We start from the raw sequence: 27606 nt of genomic DNA, 5'->3' as shown, positions 1-27606 counted from the left end.
TGGAGGAAGGAGCAGGACTCGCTGAGCAGGAAGTGGGGCCTGGGAAGAGGCTGTGGGAGCAGGGGAAAGATGCTGGAGCTCAGGACCTTCAGATTGAGACCAATTTGCTGCCCAGACCTGGGACTGGGAGCATTTGCTCCCCTTCCCTGCTTTCCCATGGGCCTCTCACCTTGGCAAGTGTGGAGTAACTGCTGGCCATATGGTAGAGGTAGTTGTGTCAAACACCTTTGTCTGTGTATCCGTGACCAGCTTAGAAACATCCTGGAGTAGGTAAACAACACGTGCCAGCAGTAGGTGTGCTCAGCCAGGTGGACAGGGCATGGATCGGGCCTGTCTGAAAAGCAGAATGCGGTAGACTTCACTAGGAAAATTTGACAGTAAAATGACTTTGGTTCTGGTTTGAAATGATCGGTATATCTCAGGCCCCTGCTACACCTTACAACTGTTATGCCATACACTGGTGAGTCATGCAGTACATTTAGATGAGGCACAAGTGCAAAATAAATTATCATGCGATTAACTGGTGATTGGTGCCATAAATTTTGACTGGCCAACACAGGCAAATTAATTATCACGTGATAAAAATGACTCTAGCTATAAAAAGAGCAAATCAGCTATAAAGCTAATACTTGGAAATATGCAACAAGTCTATAGCTGTTTTTTTTTTATCTAGTTTTAATTTGAACTACAACAGGACTGTCAGAGTAGCGTGCAGACTATAGCAGGGCCACGGGCACCAGCAGTGTAGCTCTCTGTTGGTTAACGTGCTGTCATTATAATAAGGTGGTATATCAGTCTCCAGATTTCTCATTTGCTAAAAATACCTGTAGAGTTCAAGCAAAGTGTCATTTGTAGATCCCTGACCACTGAACTTGGATTATGGTCTGGTTTCACATAAATTGTAGAAGAACCACACACCGTTTCTCTATTGAGAGGCTTACATGAAGCAGTAATTTAGATGTAAAAAGCTTTCTTGTTGCTCTTAATTTGTTTTGAATACCATTCAAAAGAACATTGACAATGCCATTTTATTTCTTCAAAATGCCTGCTTTTGCCTTTGCAACTCATTTTGAAAGTTGTGCATAAGTTGCATGCACACCCTAAATAGTTGGCTATAGGAAAAAATGTTTCCAAGTGGTTCAGGTGTAGTGGCCCTATTGGTATTTTGGTCTCTGATTCTCTCTCCTATGGTTACCAGTTTTGTGGTATACTTGGAGGTATGAATTTAATGCACAGAATATGAATCTGAAATTGAGGAGTTTTGTTTTAGGTGATACTGACTTGTCAAGTCTCTATAGAATAGGCAGGCAGTATGGGACTGTGACTTTCATAGAGCCACAATATGCATGAAAATTCTGCACTTTCTCCTGTCAAGTTCAAGGCCAGAAGGGACTTCTAGGCCTTCTAGTCTGGCCACCTGCACACCAACCATTAACTTTCACCTGCCTTCCCCGTGGCCAATAGGTAGTGCTTCAGTGTCTTGGGGGTGGAGGGGAATCCTTCCTTATTTCTGTAGACAATAGACTAAAACCTGAAGCATGAGATTTGAGTGTAGAGAGCTGCTAGTGTTATATTGGGCAATCCGTAGTAGGGGTGTGCAAAATGAGCCGTATTCGATTCGGATTCAGCCTGAACTGCCGACTGTGATTAGATTTGTTGTTTTGGATCACAATCGCGATTCGATTCAGCCAAATCTGAATCTGAAGATTCGATGCCGATTTAGCGAATCAGTGATTCAGCCATAGACACAGCTTTAAATGTTTTTTCTAGATACCTTGAGATACCAGGCATGGCTTGTGAACACTGAGATAGTGGGGCAGATGGAGCATCCCGCAGGAGAACAGGGTGGCCCCCCCACGTGCTTGGCGGCAGATCCAGAAGTACTTCTGGTCTACTTCCGAGTCTGCCACCGAGCGTGCAGGAGACACCCCTCCCACTCCTGTGGGACGCTCTATCCACCCCAGCGTCTCGGCATTCACAAGCCACATGGTACCTTGACTTATGTAGAAAAAACATTTAAAGCTGTGTCTATGTCAGAATCATTGAATCTCTCCAAATCGAGTTGGAGGGTTCCAATTCGATTCAGAGAGATTAATGGGTCTCATTATTTTATTTGGATTCAGAGATTCAGCTGCCAAATTGGGCCGAATTTCTTCTGAATCAAGCACTTGTGGATCACTTAAAATGGAGGTACATAAAATCCACAGCAAGTCCAAAAGGTACAGAGCAGCTATGGGCAGGTTGTGGGGGTTGGGTGCAACTGCATTCTGCCTTGGCTGTGCAATGAATGCCCTGTGAGCTCTGAGCTCTCTGGCTTGTCAGCATGGTTGCTGAAAACTGCCTTGGTGTGGTGCCAGGATCCAGGGGGTGAAGACCACTACTGCTCACTCTCTCTCTTTTCTTCTGCTGCCAAATTAGGTGCTGGGCAAGTGAGTGGAAAGGGCAAGTGGCAGTTGTGTTCACCCCTTGGGTTCCAGAGCCGTGCCAAGGCAGTCTCCAGCAGCCCTGATGATGAGCTTGGAGATCTCACTACATGCCTTGGCAGTGTGACACATGTATTACTGCACCCCACTCTCCTTAGATCTGTCCATGAGAGCAAAGAGCTGTGTACAGAGGCAACATCACTTCCACATCTCACCAATACTCTCTCTCTTCATTTATTTAAGCTTTCTCCTAGTCCTGTCACTTATCAGCCTTATGGCTAAGATGAAGCATACTGGGCACATCTGAATTTTTGGGACTTTTGGTCTGGGAGTTGCACATGTGCTGTCCCAGTAGAAAAAGAGTAAGACCTGGGATTTGAGGGATGTGGAGATTGAGTACAGACAGAATTGGATATGGATTTGGGTTGGTCATTGTTTAATTTGGACATGATACTTGGTTTAACATATGCATCTAAATAAAAAATTAAAAAAATTAGTCCCCGTTTTGATAGTACTACACTGTGGCATCTGACTTTTCTGAGCTGCTGTATTCTCTAAAAATGTCTCCTACTCTATAACTACATCTGTCATTGTTTGTCACTGCTTCGTCTCCCTCTTAACTACATTTTGAGGTCTTACAGAAGAGAGAGAGTTTTTAAATTCACCCAAGGCCATGCTAATTCCAGATAATGAAAGCTTTTAACCAAAAATTGGAGAAGTCCAAATATACTGTATCAGCAGTTGCTTTTGTCAACGAAGCTAGAGTTGTTAAACTCAAATTTGTTGTCAGGAAATGTTCTCTGCCTTGCAGGTGCCTATGGACCCCACATATCATTCTTCTCCAAAACTCATTTATTCCCTCAGCTTAGTTTACATTGTGACACACCAATTTATGAATGTACAAAAACAAACAACACCCCCTACAAACAGGCCTCCAAAAGGTATGAAAAAAAGATTTATTTTCAAAAACTGTTTGCTATAGCATTTGCCAGGATGAATAAAGATAAAGATGAATTCAACATTAAGAATAAACAAAGCCAAAAAATCCTTTTTTTTTCCCCCATGCTGATATTTCACAGGCTGCTAGCATTGCTCCTGGACACTTTTACAGCCAGCTTTCTGATGTCTGCTGCCAAGGGCTGTACCAAAGCCACTTTTAGGATGATGTTCAAGTGCTTGTTGCGGAGTCCTGAGCATAGTTTTGACTTGATGTTAGTCACTGAGACCATCTAGTCTCACAGGCATATGCGCTCATGTATGTGGATTAACATTCTTGATGCAAAGCATTATATTGCTGGATAGATTTCTCCCAGGTATTGGTAAAAATCCATGAATTGTAACTGTTGAGAACTTATCCTTTAGTGTGGTGTTATACTGAAGTTTACAGAGTTCCATATACAGCTCCTGAAGGGGACTATGTTCCACAGGGCAGAGAACAGGGTCCTGAAAAATCTCAACTCCTTATGGAGCCAAAAAGTCAAAGAACCTATCATGGAATTTGAGAGAGATCAGCAATCTTGACCATATGCTCTTCCAATCCCTCACGATTTTCAATCCCAGTGGCATTGCACAAGCGACTTCAAGGTGGGAAGATGTGTTATGTTGCACTGAGCTGGTTTTCCCAAAGAGATGGCTTCCTTTCAAAGACACAGTGTCATGAAATTCAGTCACAACTGTTCTGACCCAGCGTTCCCGTGGTCAGGGTATTGATTTGCCCCATTATGTCAAACAAAAAACAAGGTCCTGCAACCTCTTTTCATCTTGCAGGTCAGCTGTGGGTTTCTTTCATTAATAAATACTTGTTTAATTTCACACCACAGTTCAAAGAAGTACTTTAAGTGCCTTGCAACTCAGCCGGTGTCCAGTTGCCTTCCTCCAAGAGCTGGTTGAACTGCTTGATAGTTGAGGGCCTGGGTAGGATGAAAGTCACTGTTTTTGTTTGTTTGTTTTTTTAACCACAACATTCATCACCTGCTCCATTTCTAGAGTTTTGGCACAGAGGGCTTCCTGATGTAGAATGCAATGAAAAGCACAAAGCTCATGGCCTGGATTGACACTGCCCTTTGATCTTGAATTTTGCCATAAATCCTGCCTGCCTTCCCACCATGGAACGAGCCCCCTTTGTTGTAACACTCATTGTCCTTTTCCAGTCTGCATTTAATTTGTCCAAAACTGTGGTCATGCTGTTGAAAATGTCCTGTCCTTTCATCAGCCCTGTCACATTTCATATCTTGATCGACACTCTGAGGAAACCCAGGTAGCTGTCCAACCTCACTTCCATCTACGCTTTTATCAGTTGCCATTGAAAAAGCAGCAAGTGCCATGGTCTTGTTCTGGAGCCCATTCTGTAAATAATCTCTGGTCAGATTCTGTTGGCTGCTAGGTTTCTTGAGGTGCTGATATTGGCAAGAGGTTGCCATTTCTCTAGCCATTGAGTGTCTGCAGCCTTCATCATATATTTCTTTGTGAACTCTCTCAAAGGGTTCAGAAGAAGCAACTGTTTCTTGAGAAAGGACATGACTAACCCTTACTGCTCTGTCACATATGTGATGCATGTGTGTCAGGATCAAGTGTTGCTTTTTCAGTTACTCTAATTGGCTCAGTTGGTCTTCATGCAACTTCCCAGGAAACTTCACATACCTGACAAGGTGGCATGATTCATTGTCTCTTTAACGTTGCATTTTTTGGAAACAGCTACTGCTTACTTACAAGTCACCTGGGATTTCCATTCTCTTTCTGAAGCAGTAGGAGAGCCTCCATTTCTCTTGATACACATAGTGCTCTCTTTTGCCATAGTATTATACTGTGACACCTGACTCCTGAGCTGCTATTGTCCAAGACCGTCCCCTACTCTGTAGCACTTTGTAGACATGAAGCCTGGCTTACAGTTAATGCAAGTGTATGAGATGTGACTCTACACTTGTCTGTTATGCAACAGATACCCACATTTGTAAAGTCATTAGTCATAAGTCCTGTAAATAACTGCTGTTGTGTTTTCAAACTCTTTATTCCAGCTGCTGTGTTTACACAGTCCTGCCTTATACACAGTCCCAACTCTTCGTTTGTGTCCATTGTTTGTCAGCAACAAAAAGCCATTGCACTTTCCCACTAATACTTTGCTATTTCTTGAAGTGTGCCATGTTCCAGCACTGTTCCCTGCAGAAAAATTTCCGTATGTTACACCAACTCTGGTCTTTCCCACTGTTAGCAAGGGATGGACATAGGAAGGAGTAGAGAGAGAGATGGGAGTGCCAGCACATAGACAAGCCGTGCCTATTGGAACAACTAACACAAAACAAAAGGAGGAGGAAAGAAGGAAATTGAGGGATGTGGAGACTGAGTATAGAGTTGAATGTGGATTTGAATTGGCTGTTGTTTAATCTGGACGTGATATTCAGTTCTGAATTGACAGAAGAAAAAAAAATGAAGACAAAGAGCAGTTACAGACTGGTGGTGATGTAAGTGGCCCTGGCCTAGATCAGCCAGAGAACACAATCTGGTTTACAATAGTGAAGGTAGAGTGAGGCCACCTTCTTCAGTGTTAAGCTTGTGGAGGGTACCAAGATTCTCAAGGAAATTCCAGGAAAAGATGATGGGCTGGACAATCCAATTGAACTTAATTTGACATGCTAATTTATTGGCGGGGGGGGGTGGGGGGGGGGGGGGGGGGTAGAAAGTCTTAGTTTTCCTTTTTCTGGCAGTTTAGCACATTCTTCTTTAAATGCCTGGTTGCAAAATTTTTTTCAGCTTAGATTAAAATGTTTCAGAAATAAATATATCTGAAGGATTTGATTTTAAAAGAAGAACAATCATCAGTAAATCCTAGGACTCTTGCACACAAAGATAGGTGGATCCAGGGTGCAATACTCTTAGGCTAGAAATAAACGTTGTCAAGCCAAAGTGGATCAGCGGATTTGCTTTATTGGGTGAAACACACATTGCTTTGTCTCGCATCAGGTAGGGGCCTGGCGTAGGACAAGGGTCCCATCTCCTTGACTATCCCATACCTCCTTGCCAGGATGTGTGCTGACTCATCCCTCTGGATGAAGCATAGGTCAGCATGGAGGTGAGGGAGCTGGGGAGTGCCCAAGGCCCCATGCATCCACTCTGGGCCCCAACCTCTCCACCCAACCCTCCCATTCTTCACCTGAAGGCATGGATCAATGCAAGTCAAGGCACAGGAGCTGGGATTGCCTTGGTGCCCCATGCCTCCACACTGGGACTTGGTCTAGGTTCCACAATGAGCCATGGTTTACTTGGAGGCATGGGTTAGTGGGGGAGCTAGGAAGTCCCCTTTGCATCAGGACTTGCACTGACCTATGCCTTTAGGTGGTTTCAGTGTGGAGGCACAGGAAGTTCCCTGACCTTTGTGCCTCCCAGGAGTATGTATTTTTAAGCAAGGAAAGCTCAGGGTTCCCTGCTTAAAAAAAAAAATGCTGGGGAAGAGATCCCAGGGATGCATCTTTATAAGCAGGGAAACCCTAGCATTCTTCCACTTACAGTGCATTCCAGTAAGTAGAGAAAGCCAGTCAGGAGCTTGAGGGGCCAGATCTTGCCTGAGAATTCCTTGAAGCATGCAGGATCTGGCCCCTCAGACTTCAGAAGCACCTGCCCAGGGCAGCTGGAGAGCGTGGGCAGCCAGCCAGAACTCCCACCCCAAGCAAATAGACATCCACTCCATGTAAAAAGACCTGTTGCATACTCTCTTCACCAAAAAAAAGTTTTAGTGGCATAAAAACAAGGAAAGTTGAGCTCTGTTTCTACCCTTACAGGTGCACTAGATTAGCTCTTCCAGTATTTAATTGGGAAAGGAGGGAACCAATACATTTTACTGTGGGGGGGGGAGGGGGGGAGACAAAACAAAAAACCCCACAAAAAACCCATGGGGTTTTTATGAAAACCCTGGGTCTGGGGGATCACGGCTGCTATGATCTCTCAAGCCCAGAGGCACATGATGCCCCAGGCCCAGGGGTTTTATGCACCCCCAAGCCTGGCAGAGCATGGCTGCCATGACCCCCCCCTTCAGCCCTGGGTGTTTCATGCATCCCCTGAGCCTGAGAGATTGCGGCTGCTATGATCGCCCAGCCCTGCGGGTGCATGGGGCACCCCTGCAGCTGAGCGCCCCTCAACTCAGGAGACTCCCAGCCATGGAAGCTTGCTTCTTGCTGGTGAAGGGGGAGCCTGGGATCAGGCTCCCCCTGAATAGGCAATAAGGTGCAAAGGGATCTAATGCAGGATTCCACAATCACACCTCCCTCCACGCACCTGTGACATAGCAGGAGGTGTGATTGTGTGGATTGCTCATTAGATCTCATTGCCCCTTTACCTGCTTGCAGGGGTCTGTGTTCATAACCTACCAAGCTTGTTAGACCCAACTTATAGTTGCCCAGATAGTGGTTGGTATTGACAGCTTTTACAGTAGGTTCCAGTTTCTTGCATAGCATTTTTCCCCAATAAAATGATGCAAGTAAATGTATTGTCCATATAAATAGAATGGATTCCCCAGGAAAAGAGAAAACAAAACCTGCACAGATCTGGGTAACATAGTTGCTACAACCATCTTGCACATTATGGAGTGTAATTTTGGAAAATATTATTATAAAATAGTAGAGTTGGAGGGGACCTCAGGAGGTCATCTAGTGCAACCTGCTGCTTGGGGCAAGATGGTCCCTGACTAAATCACCCCAGTCAACTGCCTGCCTAACTTGTTCTTAAAAATGTTCATGGTCTGTAGATTCTGCAAACTCTCTGGGGAGAGCCTTTTGCAATGCTTAACCGTCCACATAGTGAAAAAATAATTCCAAATATCCCACCTGAATTTCCTTTGCTGCAATTTAAGACTGTTGCTCCTTGTCCTGTCCCTCCACAGACTAGTTTATCTCCATCCTTCATATAATCACCTCTTGGGCATTTGAAGACTGTTTTTCAAATCCCCCTCCCCTCCCCTCCCAGTTGTCCCTTCTTCAAACTAGATAATGCTTGTGCTTTCAACCTTCCTTTATAAGTCATATTTCCCCAGCCTCTAATAATTAGGGGGTTACCTAAATCACGGTTTCGTGGAAACTATGAAATCCAGGGTTGCCTGTGAAATCTGTGGAAAAAAAAATCCATAAAAATAAGTTTTTATTAAGTCTTTCCTTCCCAGGCAGACCTTTCAGCCCTGGAAGTGGAAAGTCCTAGCTGGCAGGGCAGCATGAAGGGAGCAGCAGACAAGATGGAAGGGGGTGCCCCTCCAACCTCATCGCTTTTGTGGCCTCTCCACCAATCAGCGCTGGGGGGTGGGACTGTTGTGAAATCCTGGCAAAATAGGCTTTTCATGTTGGGACAAAGGCATATGACAATGGCTTTGTCTTATTATGAGTTAAGACAGTCCCTACTAATAATGTTTTGCACTTTCTGTCTGTACCCTTTCTAGTTTGTCTACATCTTTCTTGAAGTGAGAGGCCCAAAACTGGACATGGTACTTCAGATGGTGGCTTATCAGTGCCAAATATAGTGGAAGAATCATTTCCCTTGATTTGCAAGTGATGTTCCATTTAATACAACCCAGTAGACTTGCTTTTTTGCAACAGGAGGACACTTGTGGGCTCTTACTCAGCATACAGTCCACAGTGGCCCCAAGTCCTTCTCTGGGCTATGATTCTGAAATGTTTGAAATAATGCAAGCATCAACAGATACAGCAGATACAAACTCAGAATAGCAAAGGATCTTATGAAAACAGCGCAAACAACAAATATGGTAAACTCACTAATAAAAAATAGAAAAAATAGCTACTGGTAAGATCATTCAAAAATAAGAATGGTCTCATGAAAAGAAATATTATCTTTGTCTGTGAATAGGTCCTAACTTTTTTCTCAAAACAATTTTCTACTTGATAAAAATAGTCAAATCTCCTTAAAAATTCTCTTTGCTAAAATAGAACTTTACCTGCATCAGTTGCTGAGATGGGTGATTGGATGTCCTCATCTCTGGCAGGTGCATCTTAGGTCTTTGTGGCCTTTTCCTGAGTTACAGCTTCATGCAAGTCTGCATCAGTTGGTGTCCCATAGCAGATCATGTCCTATGATGCATCCCCTAAATATGATGTCATTCGCTTCTAACAGAGGCAGACCTGGTGTGCTTATTTGACAAGTTTATTCCTCAGGCTTTGCCTTTCCAGTTGTGTATCCATGGTTTCTATCTGTTCAGTCTCATCCATCCCTTAAGCTCTCTCAGATGTCATGAGGCCTTCAAATATGTCTTCATGGTGGTGTGAGAGAAAGAGTTTTATATCGAGGTACTAGCAAATTGCTCGTCAAGAATGACGGGGGGGTCAGAGATGGAGCCCCACTGCACCCCTCCACCCCTGCTGCTCTGGATCTGGCATTGCTCAGCTTCTACCCCCTCCCCACCAACTCTCCAGGTCCAGCCCTGCTCTCCCCCCCACCCCCTCCAGGTCTGGTGCTGCTCTAGCCCACTCCCAGCCACTCCTGATCTGGCCCCGCTGTAACCATTCCCCCCCCCATACTCTGAAAGTACATAATATGGTAACTTGATAATATTTTTTACAAGAAGAACTAACTAGAGAACAGAATCTCCCACTGGAAACTGAAATTGCACATTTCATTTTGTCCTGAGTTATTAAGAAATGGGTAAGTCTGAATCTTCTGCAAAATGAAGCATTCTGCAATTAATTATTCCAGTATGTCTTGTGGATATATAATTGAAACAAAGATTGAAATGGGCATTTTGGGTCCAGTGGAAATAAATGTTTTGATGAGAACCCGTTTAAATTTTGACAGTAAGTATTAGGCCTGTGTGAAGTGGCTAGTGTTCGCTTCAGATTCAGATTTGGCTGATTTGGGGGACAGCGATTCAATTCAGTGATTCGAATTGCTGTCCTGGTTTGATTTGGCTGAATCTGATTTGGTGATTTGGTAGCAGGTGAAAGTCCCAATCTTTGAATCAGCCAGGCCAGGCCCATCCCCCGCTCCTCTCCCAGCCAGCCATGGCCGCCCCGCCTGTCCCACCTCCCAGCACTTGGGGGGGGAAAAAAAGCCTCTGCTCAGCAGGTGCTGGCAGGCGGGGGGCAATCCCTGCTGCCCCCCACTGCCCCACGCTGCATGGAGGTTCTGCACAAGCTCCCAACTCCCCCCTCCCCCAGCCCCCCCACGGGTGCCAGCTCCAGCCCTTTAAGAAAAAAAAAAATCCTGAAGAATCCCCAGGACTCACTGCTCCTGCAAGCGGGCAGGGGGAAGAATCCCCGCTGCCCCCAGCCAGGTGGGGGCTCTGTGCAAGCCCCTGAAGCCCCAGGAGCGGTGAGTCCTGGGGCTTTTGTCTGCTTTTTTTTTCCTTAAAGGGCCAGAGCCCCGGCAGGTGGGGCAGCTGTGGGGGGGCCGGGGGAGCAGGGAGGGGTCGGGGGGGCTCGTGCAGAGCCCCACATGCAACATGGGGCAGTGAGGATCACCCCTGCCCCCCCGGCCTGGCAGCACCTGGTGAGCACTGGGGCTTTTCTTTAAGGCTGCAGCTCCCTGCTGCAGCTGCTGGGGACTGTCCGCATCATCTTTGCCAAAGATTTGGAGAGCTTTGAATCGATTCAGACCTTTAAATTGGTCCCTTGATTCGATTCGCATTTGGCGATTCGGCCACTGAATTGGGCCGAATTGCCTCTGAATCGAATCACCACCCAAAGCTTCTTACAGCCCTGGTAAGTATTGACATGTCCCTGCAAAATGGCTTGATTTTGTTGATTTAAGCATTTTCTAACTTCAGTGTCAGAAATTTTTTTACTAGCTCTATTGATCCTTTCCCTTAAGAGAATCTGTATCATCTCCTTGAACAGAAATTAAGCAGACAAAAGCATGTTTCTCTTGTATACCTGGATCCACACAAGTGTTATCAGCGTAATGATGTCCATTAGGGAGTATGATTTCTCTTCACAATCCTAATTGATATATTATGGTAGCGGAACTATGTAATGTGTACCTAGCCAAAGGGACAGGAATGAGCAGTTGTAACATGAGGGAGGGCAGCTGAAAGCTCCTTAAAATTCAAACTTAATATAGGCTTTGTGTGAACCTAACTGAATTTCTCTGTTCCTTTCCAGTTTAGGTCTAATATCAGATTCTTTTCATATGTTCTTTGATTGTACTGCTCTGTTGGCTGGGTTAGCAGCTTCAGTTATTTCAAAATGGAGATCAAATGATGCTTTCTCTTATGGGTAAGTAATTTAGACATAACAAGCCAAATGTTATATGCTACAGAAGCGCTATTTAAAAATAGCGTTGTGTTTCTGGAAGGCAAGTTCATTACTTTTCTAAAATGTTTTCATTATTGTTAACAGACAAAAATCATGTAATGAAACAATGTATTCTGCATGGGCTTGCTTACTATAGCAGTTAGGTCAAGTTAGTTCATTCATGTTATTCCACTGAAGGTAGCCTAGTTTAACTCAGATGAGAAAATTGCACTGTAAACTTGGGATATAAAAAGTAATTTGATTAGCAGATATTGGAGTAAACGCTTATTAGAAGCTATAGTTTTAACTGCCCTACCCAAAGCATTACTTTTTTGAGAGTATGCAGCATTCAACCTTCAAGCACCAATGTTTGCTGTGGGCCTTCTGCTTTGTGTGTAAAATACCATAAAATTGAAGCTGGAGGCATTTGCATGTGGATGGGAGTTAAAGTTATGGACAAAATGTGAGTTATTCTTTGAACTAACAATGCAGAGAATAGATTGCAGGAACAGTGTGTTACTATTTTGTTTGCTAGCATTCATTCTTGTTGGCTGACAGTCAAAATGAAACCACTTTTCCGTTCTTAATCAGTGTTTTTCATAAACTAGACTACATATACTTAACATACATGTCATATACTCAATCAATCTGGTTTTGTTTTTCTGTTTTAAAATGTTAGGAATCCTACTGATACTTTCAAAATGCCAAGCGTTCCAGTGACTAAGTGAAAGTTAATCTGGTTCTTTTTCTTTCTTCCCCCTTGTGAAAGCAATAATCCATATAAAACTTAATATTTTGAAAAGTGTTGCTTTGCCAGATCTAGATCTACCTGCATCATAATTGGGGTCTTCATAGGTCTACATTGGTCACTGCAGACTCTGTCAAAGGCTGACTTTTGTAGGTCAAACTCAAATCTCAACTTCTGTTATCAGAGGGATTTTTTTTAATTCATGCCCTAAGAACATGTTTCCTACAACCAGGAATAGTACAACAGATGTGCTCCCCAACTTTACCAGTAATGGAACAAGTACTATAGTTTTTTGTTTTTGAACTGCAGTGAATTTGCCACAGTTTACCTAAAGATATATATATTGTTATGACTATTTGGTTAACACCTAGCTACTCACGTGGCTTCTAGCTGTCCATAACTGACTGTCATTGATTTAGACTGGGGCAGGCAATTATTTGGGCCCATGGGCCACATGGGTAGCTCTGGGGAGCTGCCGCTGGCCGGTCAGCACTTTCGTCACCCTACAGTAGCCTGGAGCCCGTGCACCCTGCGACTTCTCGCAGCCACCGCCAACAGTGCATAGCCCCAACCTCGGCTCGTGGCAGGTCCCTTGGTGCCTGGACCAGACAGAACCATCCCATCCTGCTTCCCCCTGGGCATGCAGTGGGGCTGGGGTGGCTCCATAGCTGGACTGCCTTTTCTAGGCAGTCCAGGTGGTGGTGGTGGCTCTGGCCCCAGCCCCGTGGTACTGGCAGGGACCTGTGTGCTCAGCCCCACCCTGTGCCTGCTCCGGACTCAGCCCAGTGGAGTGGACCAGTTCCAGACCAGTCAGAACCCACGTGCACAGCCCCAACCCGGTCTGCCCTGCGCCTGCTCCAGGCTTGCCTGCCCATGCTAAGCAATGGTAGCAGTGGCAACAGCCAAGCAGAAGCGGTTGCTGGGCGCGAGGGGAAAAGAACTCATCCCTTCGCCGCTGCGGGGCCCTTCTTGCTGCATCTGCCCAGAGCCTACACCCAGGCTGCCCTGCCACTCCTCTCTGCCGCTGTCACTGCCACCTCCAGGCTGCCCAAAGGGGCAGCGATGGTTCCTCTGCACTGCCACAAGGCAGCCCAGGCATGGGCTCTGAGTGGCTGCAGCAAGAAGGTCTCAGCAGCAGCGAGGGTGGGGGCTGGTTTTCCCCCACGTCCAGCAGCCACTTCTGCCTGGCTGCTGCTGCTGCTGCTGAGCGTGGGTAGGTGAGTCTGGAGAAGGCACAGGGTGGGCTGGGGTTGGAGCTGTGCATGTGGGTCCCCACCAGTGCCATGGGGCTGGGACCAGTGGCAGTGGCAGCCAGAAGGAGCTGCTGCCTGGGCTGCTTAGAAAGGCAGTCCAGCTGTGGAGTTGCCCCAGCCCCGCTGCGTGCCCAAGGGGCAGCAGCACGCACCATGGGTCAGACAGTGCCTGAGCCAGGCAGGACCAAGGGACCTGCTGTGGGCTGGATAAAGTCCCTCCATGGGCCGGATTCAGCCCGCAGGCCATATTTTTCCTGCCACTGATTTGGACTACTAGGCAAAAAAATGTGCGTCTTATAGATCCAATATATGAAGGCAAGAAAAAGCAAGGTAAGCTGACATACAAATGAGTCTATTCACCTAGTATTTTCTTGTGTAGAAATTCTTTTACTCTTCATATGTATAGCAACGGCAATGAGAAAACTGTAAGTCAGAGTTTGGCAATATTTACCTCAATTATGTTGACACCAGATAAGTACTTCTGTGTTTTCAGCATCTAAATAGGAGTAGTAATATCTAATACTGCTTGTTTGATTCTTCCTAGATATGTTCGAGCAGAAGTACTGGCTGGTTTTGTAAATGGTCTGTTCCTGATTTTCACAGCATTCTTCATTTTCTCTGAAGGGGTTGAGGTATGTTAGGTCATCAATTGCAGTAAGTCAGTCTATTCTGAGAAATGAAGGTTGTTTCATAGACTTACTACTTTCGTATAGTACAGCACATTTAAGAGAATAGGGTTAGTTTAAGTTATTGTAATGGATTGTGAATTTGTTCATGTTCATAGCCAGTTAAGCATGAGAGAAGTGAAAACCATGTAAAGCAGCATTTTTTTTTTCAGAGTATCTATATGACATTGAGCAGACAGTATAAAGAAGTGTGTATTCGTTTCAGACCTAACTCATCACGACAGAAGAAATATACATAATGTTTTATTGTTCTTCCCTATACTTCTTACCTTTTGTGACTGAGACTTTTTAAAAGCTTTCGGAGTTGATTTGTAAACCAGAACTTACTGATTTACTAATTTATCTCTTGGAAGATTGTTTTTGTGTCACAATACTTCTGCATCTAGTCGGTTAGAAAATGGACAGTATATTGCCTCCTTTTAATAGTGTGATAAGAGTATAAATGATGCTCTAAACTTGCTTCTTTTTTAGAGAGCATTGGAGCCTCCTGATGTTCATCATGAAAGACTTCTCCCTGTGTCTATACTTGGATTCATTGTAAATCTCATAGGAATATTTGTTTTTCATCATGGAGGTCATGGGCATTCACATGACTCTGGTATGCTTGTATGCTTGTAATTCTCTTTCTCTCTCTTTGTTTTTCCCTTTCTTGGTAGTTTATGTTCAGGTCCCTTTCTGGCCTCCAGCCAGAGCTTGGTTGTTTCATGCTTTGTGTTTTTTGGGCCAAGTCTGTACTGTTCCCTTTTAACCCAGGAGCTGTTGTTGACAAAATAAGCCCTCCCCATTCCACCTGGTGCATAGCAGAGACTGGCAGACGAGACAGCTTGGAAGCAGTCTTGAATATTCACCTCAGGGCTGTACTCAGGCTATGCCTTCGTAAAGCCTGAGAGTAGCACTGAAAGGGGCACTTGGGTGTATTCCCAAGCCACCTACTGTGCACACACCAGAGACCAGTAGTTAGATTGGGATGGGCAAAATACAGCCCATGAGCCAGATCCAGCCCACCAACTGATTGCATCCAGCCTACAGGCAATGAGTGGGGAGGGAGTCCTGCCAGTTGATTGGATCCAGCCTGTGGCTGCCCCTGTAGTGCTCTGTATAGGTCCGAGCTCCACCCGGGGCACCCCGTGCTGTGCTCCATTGCACATAGCTTACCAGTGGGGCTGCTGCTTGGCTCCCCTTGCCTTTAGTGGTGTCTCCTCCTTCTGCTTCTACTGTGCTGCTCTGGGCCGGGAGGAAGCTTCAGCTGGGTGGCTCCGGCTCCAGCTCCTGGCTGCTTTCTACCCACTCTGCCCACCCAGTGCGGGCAGTCGAGTGGGTGGAAGGCAGCTGGGAGCTTCAACTGGGTGAATCCTGCCCCAGCATGCAGGGCTCTGGCTCCAGCTCCTAGCTGCCTTCTGCCCACTCAGCCGCCATGCCAGGAGGGTGGAGTAGGTGGAAGGCAGCCAGGATTGGAGTCAGGGCTCCGTGTGCTGGGGCAGGAGCCACCGAGCTGAAGCTTCCTTCCAATCCAGTGGTGCAGCAGGACATAGCCTGCGGAATGGGGTGGGCCACCCAGGCCATGGCCCGACCAACTTTTAGCACGTTAATTTAGCTAACTATGCAGTTAAAAAAATTGTTGTACAGTTTTAACCGGAATGACAGTTGCACATTTGTGGGTTATATAAATTAATGTGCTAAAAGTTGGTTGGGCCATGGCCCCGGTGGCCCACCCATTCCATGGTCTATGCAGCAGGAGCAAGAAGAGAAGCTGCTGCTTGAGGTCAGGGGAGCTGAACGGCAGGGGCATTGGGATCAATCAAAGCAGTAAGCTGTATGCGCTGGCTGGGGCTGGATGGGGGGGAACGTGCTTACATGGCTTGTGACAATTTATCAAAACCCCTGTGTGGCCTCTGGTCCCAAATAATTGCCCACCCCTGAGTTAGATGATCTGGAGCAAATGGACAGGGCTTGTTTTTTTAGCAGCTCTCCTGGTGTTGAGAAGGAAGCTGTGTAGACTTGCCCTTGGTATCAAGCTTAAATTGTGTACACGCATATATGTGTATGTACGTGTGTAGTTTTGAGAAGTTTTTACTGTTAGTTGTCAGTCTCTTCCTTTGATTCCCAATAACTGGGAATTGTAAAATGATTAATCTGCTTTCTGAAACCTGTACTTTTCTGCACTTGGAAAAGGTTTTTAAAAATTTTCAGTTAGATAAAAGGTTTCTCTTTTTAAATAAGAAACAGGATCTAACATAGAGTACTTGCAAGGAAACAGCTGAATAAAATAAAATTGAATAAAATTTCAGTGTAGGATGGAAATCATGTTTCTTCGTATTTTGCAATTTTATATTCATTTTCAGAGGAAATGTAAGATTAGTATATACAAATATGTATATGGTCAATATCCTGAGTTTTTTATTAGATTAAGATGCCACACAGTTTTCCAACATAAACTATAAACCCTAATTCAGTCTGACAACCGTTTAAGCTTAAGTTTTTAAAAACATATGGTACAACTCAAATGAATATTAATCCTATTCTCACTATCCACAGTTGGAAGGGGGGGGTGTGTGTGTGTGTGTGTGTGTGTGTGTGTGTGTGTGTGTGTGTGTGTGTGTGTGTGTGTGAGAGAGAGAGAGAGACTTTTTTTTAATTTTCTAAAACTTTATTATACAAATATTAAAAACAAATGGTGAAAGTGCAGAGGTATATGACCCTCTCTGGGGCTAAGTATGAAACAGTTGTTAGCAACAAAAAAAATATGTCACCAGAGATTGAAATCCCCTCCCCAACACTCCTCGTGGGGTTACATATAGGACCGTCTGTCTGTCTTCCACCTTGTAGAGTGCCCCCTCGATGTCCCAGTGTGATGGGGTTAGAGATAAAACGTATGTTATTACAGTGATATTAAATGTTCAGCCTGGCTTGATTTGAAAAGATAGCAGTGTATCTAATGAAGTGTTATGATGCGTTTCCAAGCTAGGTAAGTATTTAATGCAGCAGTATAGTTCAGATAAATTTAGAACATACATTTTTGGTATTCACATTGTTCTAATTGAACCGCATATAAGTAAACTGAGATTGTTTTGGAGGATATGCGTGAATCTTAAGTAGTTTAGAAATTAATGGAAGCACACAATTTTCTCACTATGATACTTGTTTTATAGGGCATGAGCACAGCCATTCTCTGTTTAATGGTGGTCTCAGCCACGGACACAGTCATGGAGGTCATGGTCACAGCCATGAGTCCAAACATGGCCATGGTCACGGACACTCTCATGATCACAGGCACTCTCACAGTCAAGATTATTGTCATGGTAAGTATCTATGATTACAAATAAAGACCCATGCACTTGTTTTGCTTCAACCAGGTCTTTGTAAATAACAGAGAAGATGTTGGCAACTTGCCCCATCAGTTAATACAGCTTTTCCTTGATTTATGTGGGTTTGATTTATGTGAATTCGCTCTTATGCGATATATACCTGAAATACGTTATATGCGAGGTAAATTTGCTGTTATGCAATTGACATAGGCATGCTCCCCCTCCCCCAAGCAGGTGAGTCTGAGAGTTTGTGAAGGGAGGGGAAAGGGCCGTGGGGCCGGGGCCCCACTCACCACAGCCCCTGCTGCAGCTGCTCTGGGAATGGCCGATGCCGCTGGGCTGCGCCGTGCCCCAAAGCCCACAGGGCTCTGCTTGCCCTTGGGCGCCATGCCCCGAACCACACAGCGTGGTGTAGTCCAGCGGCTGTAAGCAGGCGGCATCTGCCACTCCCAGGGTTGTAGCAGAGGCGGGCAGCAGCCTGCAGTGGGACAAGAGCAAGCTGGGGCCGGTGGTAGCACCAGGCTCTTCCTGGCACTCGAGCTGGGCTGCGGCAATGGGAGGGCGGCTGCTGCCCCCCCAAAACCTGCCCTCTTGGCACCGCTGCCGAGTGTCAGGAAGAGCCTGGTGCCACCGCCAGCCCCGGCCTGCTCTTATCCCTCTGCAGGCAGCTGCCCACCCCTGCTGCAGCCCTAGGAGCGACAGATGCCACCTGCTTGCAGCTGCTGGGCTGCACCACACCAGGGGGTTTCGGGCATGGTGCAGCCCAGCGGCTGCAGGCAGTTGGTGTCAGCCACTCCCAGGCTGGCTGCAGAAAGTGGGGAGAAGCGGGGTAAGTGGGGCTGCCACCCACCCCAAGCACTGCAAAGAGCCTGGTGCTGCCTCTGCTGCAGCGCCAGGAGTGGCAGATGCCTGCTTGCAGCCACTGGGCTGTGCTGCCCCCTCTCCCACCCCTTCCCTAGCCCCGGCCTCACTCTATCCCTCACTCACCCTATCTGATTAATTGTAAACTGGGTTCACTTTATGCGAATTCGATTTATGCGGTAGTCCCTGGAAACGCATCTACCACATAAATTGAGGGAAACCTATATAGAAGTAATGTTTTCAGATGTTAGTGTCCTAATGTATCTTATGATCCACTTGGATCAATATTGCTTCCTTTTAAGGCAGACTTTGGATGCTCCTTTATGAGCATTATTGTAAAATCAGCATTGCAATAATGAATGTAGTTTAATATTTGTGATAGGCGTGGTAAGTAGTAAAGATGCAGCTTAGAAAGCAGAGGAGAATATGCATGGGAAGAAGAGAAACATTTAACAAAGGACATTTCTAAATTGTCAGATTTATGTTCCTGTTAACACTGCGTTGAAATGTGCCATGCTGCTCTGTGGAAGTAGTGTAGCCTCCTTCACGGAATATTGTGGGCTAGTTAGTTCCACTCTTCTGATTGGCTCAATTAATTAGTTAAAAGCATGGTAGTATACTTGTTAAGCTGTTTAATTTATACCAGGGAAGAATAAAACTTTCATAGTGCTCCCTTTTTTCAGTAATTTGATGCGGGGGGAGAAAAGATTGGGAAAGAATAAATTCTCAGGTAAAATAAAATCCACAAAAACTGATCTGATGTTTTACTTGATGACAATAAATTCTATCTAAGAATACTCACCATAAGAAGGAAAAAACAAATTGATGAAAACAGAAAGTTCAGCAATGTTTTTCTGCTTTCCAAGAAGAGAATTAAAAGGATTTACTAGTACAGGAAAAGAAACTTTCAACAGTAAAAGTGACATGGGAAATTTAATGTTAAGATTAATATGTTTTATATAGCTTTTGGGTTATTCTAGAGATATGTCTTTGGAATATTAATATTCTTGGGCTGTTACTTTATTCAATAACTTTTAGTTGGAAATGGAGTACTTGCATTTTCAGTGCTCTGCTGAAGCTTGCCTTGTTGCATTTTTTTTTTTTTTTTTTAGGACTACAAATTTTGATGGCATTTATATAGTCCAAATAACTATGAGCCAAGGGCTGTGTGTTTTGTACAGCTTTGACTGTGCTTTTAGTATTCAGCAGAAGTAAGCTTTTCAGATAGATTAAATAGTGCATATCTTGCTTAGTGTCCATTCTCCGTTTGGTTATGAAAAATAACCTTTGGAAAGAGCATTCCAAAGATATGTTACTACATGAGAAGACTTAGTGTTTTACCCCATCCAATCTTGACACCGTTCAGTTCACATTAGATACAGATTTTTCTATGGCTATGTTTCTGTATAGGAAATACAGTAATCTTCACTCTTCCTATGATGAGGTTAATCTTCAGATTAAAAAATGTACCTCTTAAGAATAATGACCAGCTTAATTTTGTGTCCAGTGCAAAAGAAGTATATTGCTGCTCTTAACATGTTTATTACAGCAGCATTATGCAAGCCAGTACATTCTGAATGCTTATACCCTATTGTAACTTCATGCTGTTATCCAGAAAGTACTTTACTTTCCAGCCAGAGTTTTGACTAATGATTGTGAGCAACTTTGTGGTCTACTCAAACAAGCTTGAGAACAGAAAACAAAACAGAATTGATCCGTTTGAGGATAACTTTTATATAGCTTAATTTGTCAATCATTTTCTTTACAGACAATCACTCTTTTGAAGCAGCTGCAGGATCCAGCAAACAGATTTTACAAGGTATGAAATAAATAAGTATAGTAGTTTATTAGTTTAGATCCTAGCACTGCCTAGGTTTTGACTTGAATATTGGTGATGTTCTTTAGATATTAATAACAAACAGGTTTTGGTGGCTTTGAATTTTTGTAGAAGATAAACCATTGTAAAAGACTAAATACAAGAGTGACCTAATTTCTATTTTTTTTTAAAACCTAGCTATTATGGCAACACATGCTATGGAAAAAGCGTAGTTATGGTGGACTATAAAATCAGAAAGCCCTAATCAGTGTGACAGATTTTAAAAGGTTCCAAGGTTAGGGGGCAGGGCAGGGTGTGGGACAGAGCTGCAGGGGCGGGGGTGGCTCTTGCAGCTGCAGGCACCATGGGAGGGTACGGGGGAGGTGTCTGTGTAGGCTGGGGCTGGGGCTGTGCTGGGCTCTTCCCGGCGGGTGCGGGCTGCACTGAGCTGCGCTCAGGGTGGGCAACAGCACTGGGAGGGGACTACGGGGGGGCTGCAGCCACCCCAAAATTTACCGTAGCCCCCACATCCCCCCCCCTCAGCGCTGCCGTTTGCCCTGAAGGCAGCCCAGCCCAACCCCTGCCAGGAAGACCACAGCACAGCCCCAGCCCACAGTGGCAGCCTTCCCTACCCCATGCAGATCCAGAGGCACATGCCCCCTGTGCCCTTCCGGGGTGCGTGCGGCAGCAGGAGCCACGCCCACTGGACGAGCTGTGGCTTCATCCCATGCCTTGCTCCAGCTGGACGGCACCTGCCCCAGCCCCACTCCCTCCCTCACCACGGGGGCCTTAATTTGCCCTCTGCAGGGCCATTCCCTCCCTTCTCCAGACTTACCAATTTCACGCAACTCTCCAAGCTGCTGGGCTGTGCTCCTCAGCGCCTACGTGTTGCGCTGCAGCTGCGCGCATGCATAGGGCACTTATTGGCTACATCAAGCAAAAAAAGCTCATTTCCAATGCAGTCATTTTTCTTTATATCAGTGCCAATCCAATATCGGACCAATGTATCAGTGCACCTCTAATAGTTACTTGACATAACAAAGCAATATGTACACCTCTGGCATCTCTTCTTTGTGTGGTTCCCCATTTTTCTGGAATAATGGTCCACAGTCAGACCTTCACATTTCCTATAGACTACCTTTCCCCCTCATCTCATGTAATTGAATGAGTGTATTGCATTTTAATCTGTTTACTTCTACTTTAGGATCCATCATTTAAGAGGCTACTTTTTTTGGCTTGGCGATTACCAGTGATTGTCAGCTATTTTCAAAACAATTCTTGTCCTGTCCATCCCACTGTATGAATTGCTCTCTATTGGATGTATGTATGCAGGACTTTAATAAGTTTGTAGGTGCCTACTTTTTAAGAATAAATGTACAGCAGGACTTTAAAAATTGTAAAGAAAATTATGGCCGTGTTGTCATCTTGTAAAAAATGAACTAGATAAATGTGAGTTTAACATTATTGATCTTCATTATGTTTATAGTTTATCGTTTATATGTAGTTGTATAGTGTGTGAGCACGTGTGTATACACTGTATATACACACACTGCACTATAGTGTGGTGCCTGTGGCTCCGTGAAAAATGGGATCCCACTGGCCTTAGATGATCCAAGCCCTTATGAGCCTACAATTCAAGTCGCTGAGGTAGACCCCAGGGTGGAGAAAAGGGTTGGTTATAAAATGTAAGAATGAACAGTAAAATGGCAGGAAATGTCATGTTAATTCCATAATTTATTTGGGGTGAGTTCATTTAGGAGAAGAAACTAAATAGAAAGCAAAGTGAAAGGAGGAGGAAGGTAAGAAAGGCATGGGGGGTGGGAGGGTAGTGTGAAGTAGAGGCAAAGAGACTGTGAGAGGGAAGAGAGGGTTGAAGCAAACAGCTAGTCAGCACAGGACAGAGAAAGTCTGTTCAGAATTGTAGAAATTCTCTTAAAGGCTGTTCAGCTGCTTCCACAGGTTAAAGTCTCTGACTGGTTCTTCTCTCCATGCTTCCCCAATGTCATATAGCAAGCGAGGGGATTCCATTCTGCATCCTCCAGTGCTCCTACATGAAGGGGGTCTCTAGGTTCAGTGGGATGTTGGAGGAAAGGGTGGTCCTGGGGAAGGCTCCCTCCTCTGTGCAGCAGTAACTGCTTTAAAATTAATACGGAACTATTTAAGTTTTGTTATTTCTGCCAAGTTCTAGTGAAAAATCCTAAGGTGATTTAGGACCATTATTTACAACATTGGAAACTACCTTCTCGTTTGTTGTGCAAATAATAGAGTGAAATGAAGATAGTGTAATTTCTGTTTGGCAGGCACATTTCAATTGGAACTCGCCAGAAAAAGATAATTAAGTCATTATATCTTTGTAATTTATTGCTAAGAAGTTACTTAAAATCTTGTTTAAAATGAGTCTGTTTAAAATATTTTTAAATATTAATTTAAATATGTATTTATCTGACCAGTGATATTTGGTTTTGCAGGTGAAATATTTCCGGTTGTAAAAGCTTATACATTGTAAAAGCTGTTGTTGAGTAGGGAAAATACCCAGTCATGGGAAAGTTTATGAAAAATGTAACTAGTTAAAGTTAAAAGTTAGCAACCTTTAAAATTAACTTGAGTTAAGTTAAAAGTTAAGTATTATCATTTTCAACTAGTTAAAAGGTAAGTTAAAAAGAGCATAACTAATTAAAAGTTAAGTTGATTCATGAGAAATGTGTGAAACACAGTGAATTACCTCTTAGCATCATTTTTCATTTTTAAATGCAATGAGTGGGTTTCTTTTCCATAAGCCCACAGAAGTACACTAATTTACTCAGAACTCACCTTGCTTTACCTGAAAACGATGTTATACTTGTCATACGGTTTTCAGAATAATCATTTACCAATACCTATGTAATGTTAGATCCTTCTCACCCTCTCCATGTGAAGTACTTTGTAAAAGTTAATGCATCATATAGGTATACCAGAATAACAGAAAGGAGATATTCATAGCCAGGTGACAAATGAAAGCTGTTTCTACAGAAAACCCCTGTTGTTACAATTTTTATTGCTCAAAAGGTAACAAAAGGTATGAAACACATCTGAATTGGAAATAATGAAGGTGTCTGAAAATCAAAATTAGACTGAAATGAGAAAATCAGTTTAAGTGAGAAAAAGAATGTTCATTTGCATAGCAGAAACTGTTTAAACATGCTTGTTGAAGTTCAGCAAAAGCTGCATTTCAAAATTAACATCTGACAATTTTCCTCTTCTGTCTTGCAAAATTAAGTCCCCACTACTGAACAGTCGCTCTATATGGGCAGATGAGGGAATGCTTATTCCCACTCCTGCGGCCAACTGGCTGCCCTGTTGACTTCTGCAAATGCACAGAAAATGCCAGCATGAACTAAGGAACCCTGGGACTTGTAGTTCTTAAGAGACCATATCTCATAGGAAGGCACACTACTCTCTGTCTCTTATACAAGAAGTCCTAGAGTTTCAGTAAAGAAATATCATTCCATGCAAGTCCTAGGGAGTGGCTGTGTCAGGAAAAACTCTGGGAAAACTGGATTTCATATTTTTTTTAACTTTTAACTTATACTTAAAAAAAAAAGTTAGTTAACCTTTTTTTTTAATTAGTTAAAGTTAAAAGTTGACAGCTGAAAAATTTAACTAGTTAAAGTTAAAAGTTAGCCATTTCTTTAACTTTTTAACTAGTTAATTAACTAGTTAATTCCAATGACTGGCAAATACCAATAATGACCAGCAGAGAGCTCCAGAGGTTTATCTTCTGCAGACTACACAATAGATTAAAACAGTCAAGAGTGCTAACACAACAGTCATGCAGATAAGATGTGTTGTTATTAGTATTTTGACAGAATAGTCCATCTTATATTATACTGTCAAATAATGATACGCTAGCAATATCTACAACTTTTATAACTCATGCGCTGCAATGCTTTACAGAGATTTTGCTTTCTCTGGTAGACTTTTAGCCTATGGGCCACAGGAAGTAAAAATTTGTCTCAGCTGTTGTTATAGCCAACCAGTTGGTCAAGAACTTTTAAATTGGTTACAAGTAGAGGTGCACTGATACATCAGTCCCATATCAGATTGGTACCGATACAAGGAAAATTGACAGTATCTGCAAATGGCTTTTCTTGGCTCATGTGGCCAATAATGTTGCAGATATGCCCTGTGTATGTGCAGCTGCAGCATGCAGGCTGCCAGGTGCACAGCTGGGTCTGACTGGTAAGTCTGTTGTGGGAGAAGAGGCATGGGGGGCAGATTGAGGCCTCTGCGGTGAGGGAGGGAGTGGAGCTAGGGCTAGGGCAGGTGTTGCACAGGTGGGGTGGAGTGCAGGACAGAGCCATGAGTGGCTCATTTGGGGTGGGGTGGCAGCTCCTGCCGCTGTACACACCCCGAGAGGGCATGGGGGGCATGTGCCCCTGGATTTGTGTGCAGGGTGAGGGCAGGCTGCCTCTGCAGGCTGGAACCAGGGAGACACTTGGCTTCCAGGGTACGCGAAGCAGCGGAAGCTGCCCCCCCGTGTTCACCAGGCAAGCCATTTGTGGCTCCATTTTGCTCTCCCCCTGATTATGCAGTGCCTGCCCCACTCCCTCCCTTAGTACTGGGGGTCTTGATCTGCCCCCTACTACACCCCTTCCCTCCCCCCCCGCCTCTGCCCCCCAACAGACTTACTAGCCAGACACTGCTCTCCAAGCTGCCTGGCTGCATATCGGCAATCGGATCGGTATCAGCCGATATGTCTCATTAAACATCGGTATCGGTCCAAAAAATCTCTGTTGGTGCACCCCTAATTAAAACTACTCTGGCAATTAGCTGATGGCAATAAACAAGCATATTCAGTATTTCACAGAAAGTCTTTTGCAAAAAATAGTCTGTAAATGTCTAAATGCTCTTTTTTTTAAAAGTTATAGTTCCAAATGCTATGATGTACTACATTAAATCTGTTATATGAACTTTTTGTAATCCATTACTTAAAAATAATTATTTTCAAAATGTGTCAATTCAAAGAGCTTCAAGTTTTAAATGCATTGATTTTTAATTTCTGTCCTTTTAGGTGTACTTTTACACATAATTGCAGACACGCTTGGAAGTGTTGGTGTAATTATATCTGCGCTATTGATGCAGAATTATGGTCTAATGATAGCAGATCCTATCTGTTCGATGCTTATAGCTCTGCTTATAGGCATCAGGTAAGTGATTGATCCCAGTAAAACATTCAGTGGCATTTTTCAGTACTATTTATGATAGTTTTAATTGCAAATCAAAACGGAGTATCTCAAAAAATAGTGGTAATTCCTGGCAACGTTATCTTTGTCTAAAAATAAACAGTTACCTTTTTCTGTCTCTTCTTTCTATTACATGGTCCTATCTGTAATATTTTATTGCTCTAGTCATCTTGGGCACTTATGCATATGCCTGACACCTGCTGTGTGTCTAATTAGCACGCTCCAGCAGCCTTGGTGTCATGTGTATTCAGCATCCCCACAATTCAAAATGGCTGGGGGGTGCTTTAACTAAAGCTCGTTGAATGAAATTTAGTTAAAGTGTCCCTGCCACCATTTTGAAGTGTGTGGGACTGAATGCACAAGATGCTGTGGGCACTTTAATTAGAGTGGCCCCAAAGAGCTGGTCTAATTGAAGCACCACCCTCACCCCAGAGCATGTGTAAAGATGTGTCGTCTTTGTTAGCAATCTTCATATTTTAGCATTGTTGGATTAGTGCTACAAACACCCCTCAGTTTTTCATCTTGTAGACCTATTTTTGCCTTGTGTGCAGTCTGTTTCTGCTTATGTAAACTGATGTTCTGTACTACTAAATAGAGCAGAATAGCCTCAGTGGAGTGGAGATGAGCCATCTGGCACTAGATGTAGGTTAGCCCTATCCTAATTAAGGCTGCTATGCTCTTCAGAGGATATTGCTTGAACTTTTATATTTGTCTTGAGAATTTCTGGGTTGTTTTAAAAAATAAGAGCGAGGGTTACTTAATAAAGCATTAACTGACATATATTTCTCCCATGATTACATTTTACCAAGATCATTGCAAATTGAATGTTCTGTTTTCATAACCTGTTTATCCATTTTACCTTATTTGTTCAGAGATGCCAGAGTTGAGAAGCACTTTTCCAGTAACCATTTGGTAGGGGGCAGAGTATCACAACTTCTGATGTACACTAAAACTAAACATATCATTTTCCTGTTAAAAAAATAGTAAGGTGAACATTTGTTTGTGACTGCATTATGTTTTACCATATATAGGAATGTGGCAGCATTTAGAGGGTAGCCTTTGGTGTGACTCTACATACTTATCTTGTCAAACAAGTATGGTTTCAGCACTGAATGTTCAGGAATATCTAAGTAAATCAAGTTCAGTTAGTTAATTTTTATAAAGTAGAGGTGCACCGATATATCGGTCACATAGTGAATCAGTACCAATAGAAGGAAAATTAATATTATCAGCAATTGGCTTTTTTTGGCTGGAGTAGCTAATAATGTCACCAGTAAATGCCACATGCATGTGCACAGCCGCAGCATGCACGCAGCCAGGAATGCAGCCAGGCAACTCGGAGAGCAGCCTCCTGGGAGCAGGACAGAGCCGTGGGTGGCTTGTCTAGGGAGTGCCGGGGTGGGGGGGCACCCCCTGCCACTGCACCCAACCCTACTGGGGGAGGCATGAGGGTCATGTGCCCCTCTGGATTTGTGCGCTGTGCAAGGACAGGCAGCTTGCTGTGGGCTCAGGGCTAGGAGTGATGCCAGGATTTTCCTGGCAGGGGGGCTAGGCTGGGGCTGTGCTTGGGGCGGCAGGGGTGGGGTAGGCAGCAGTGCTGGGAGTGGTGTCTATGGGGTGGGCTATAGCTGCCCCAAAATTCCCCATAGCTATCCCTCCCAGCACTGCTGCCACGTGTCCCCACTCACCCTGAGCGCAGCCCTGGCTTGGTCTGGGAAGAGACTGGCACAGCTCCTGGTCCCCAGCCCGTAGTGGGCAGCCTGCTCTTGTACTGTGCACAAATCCAGGGGGGTACATGCCCCTCATGGCTCCCCCAGGGATGTGCATAGCAGTGGGGAGCTGCCCCTGCTCCCCACCCCGACACTCCTCGGATGAGCTGCCCGTGGATCTGTCCCACTCCTGTGGTCGCATTCACTGCCCTGGCTGGGCAGTGCCTGCCCCTGCCCCACTCCCTCCCTCTCCATGGGGGCCTCAATCTGGCCCCCCTGCACCCCTTCCCTCTTTCCCCCCCCTTTCCATTCCCCCCCCCCCCCCCCCCCCCCACCCCCGGGGCGCGGGCCCCCCACCCTCTCTC

General features: G+C 44.5%; 1 protein-coding gene across 2 annotated transcripts in view; it reads left to right on the top strand.

The window, feature by feature from the left end:
- The first annotated feature begins 11 nt into the window (after positions 1-11).
- Positions 12-27606, top strand: part of SLC30A7 (solute carrier family 30 member 7) — a 52953-nt gene continuing 25358 nt past the window's right edge. The window contains exons 1-7 of one of the 2 annotated variants that reach the window (XM_025197210.1): positions 12-460; positions 11510-11623; positions 14187-14274; positions 14800-14926; positions 17478-17627; positions 20263-20313; positions 25361-25496. In XM_025197210.1, the coding sequence (XP_025052995.1) occupies positions 405-460; positions 11510-11623; positions 14187-14274; positions 14800-14926; positions 17478-17627; positions 20263-20313; positions 25361-25496 (722 nt within the window). In that variant the 5' untranslated portion in view covers positions 12-404. Of the gene's footprint in view, positions 461-6113; positions 9163-11509; positions 11624-14186; positions 14275-14799; positions 14927-17477; positions 17628-20262; positions 20314-25360; positions 25497-27606 lie in introns of those variants that run through there. The other variant, XM_006014984.3, reaches the window with a different exon arrangement.

This window comes from Alligator sinensis, unplaced genomic scaffold (assembly GCF_000455745.1).
Source record: "Alligator sinensis unplaced genomic scaffold, ASM45574v1 scaffold647_2, whole genome shotgun sequence".
Lineage (NCBI taxonomy): Eukaryota > Metazoa > Chordata > Crocodylia > Alligatoridae > Alligator > Alligator sinensis.
The sequence above is the reverse complement of the archived record's forward strand: the minus strand, read 5'-3'. Positions and strand labels throughout refer to the sequence as shown.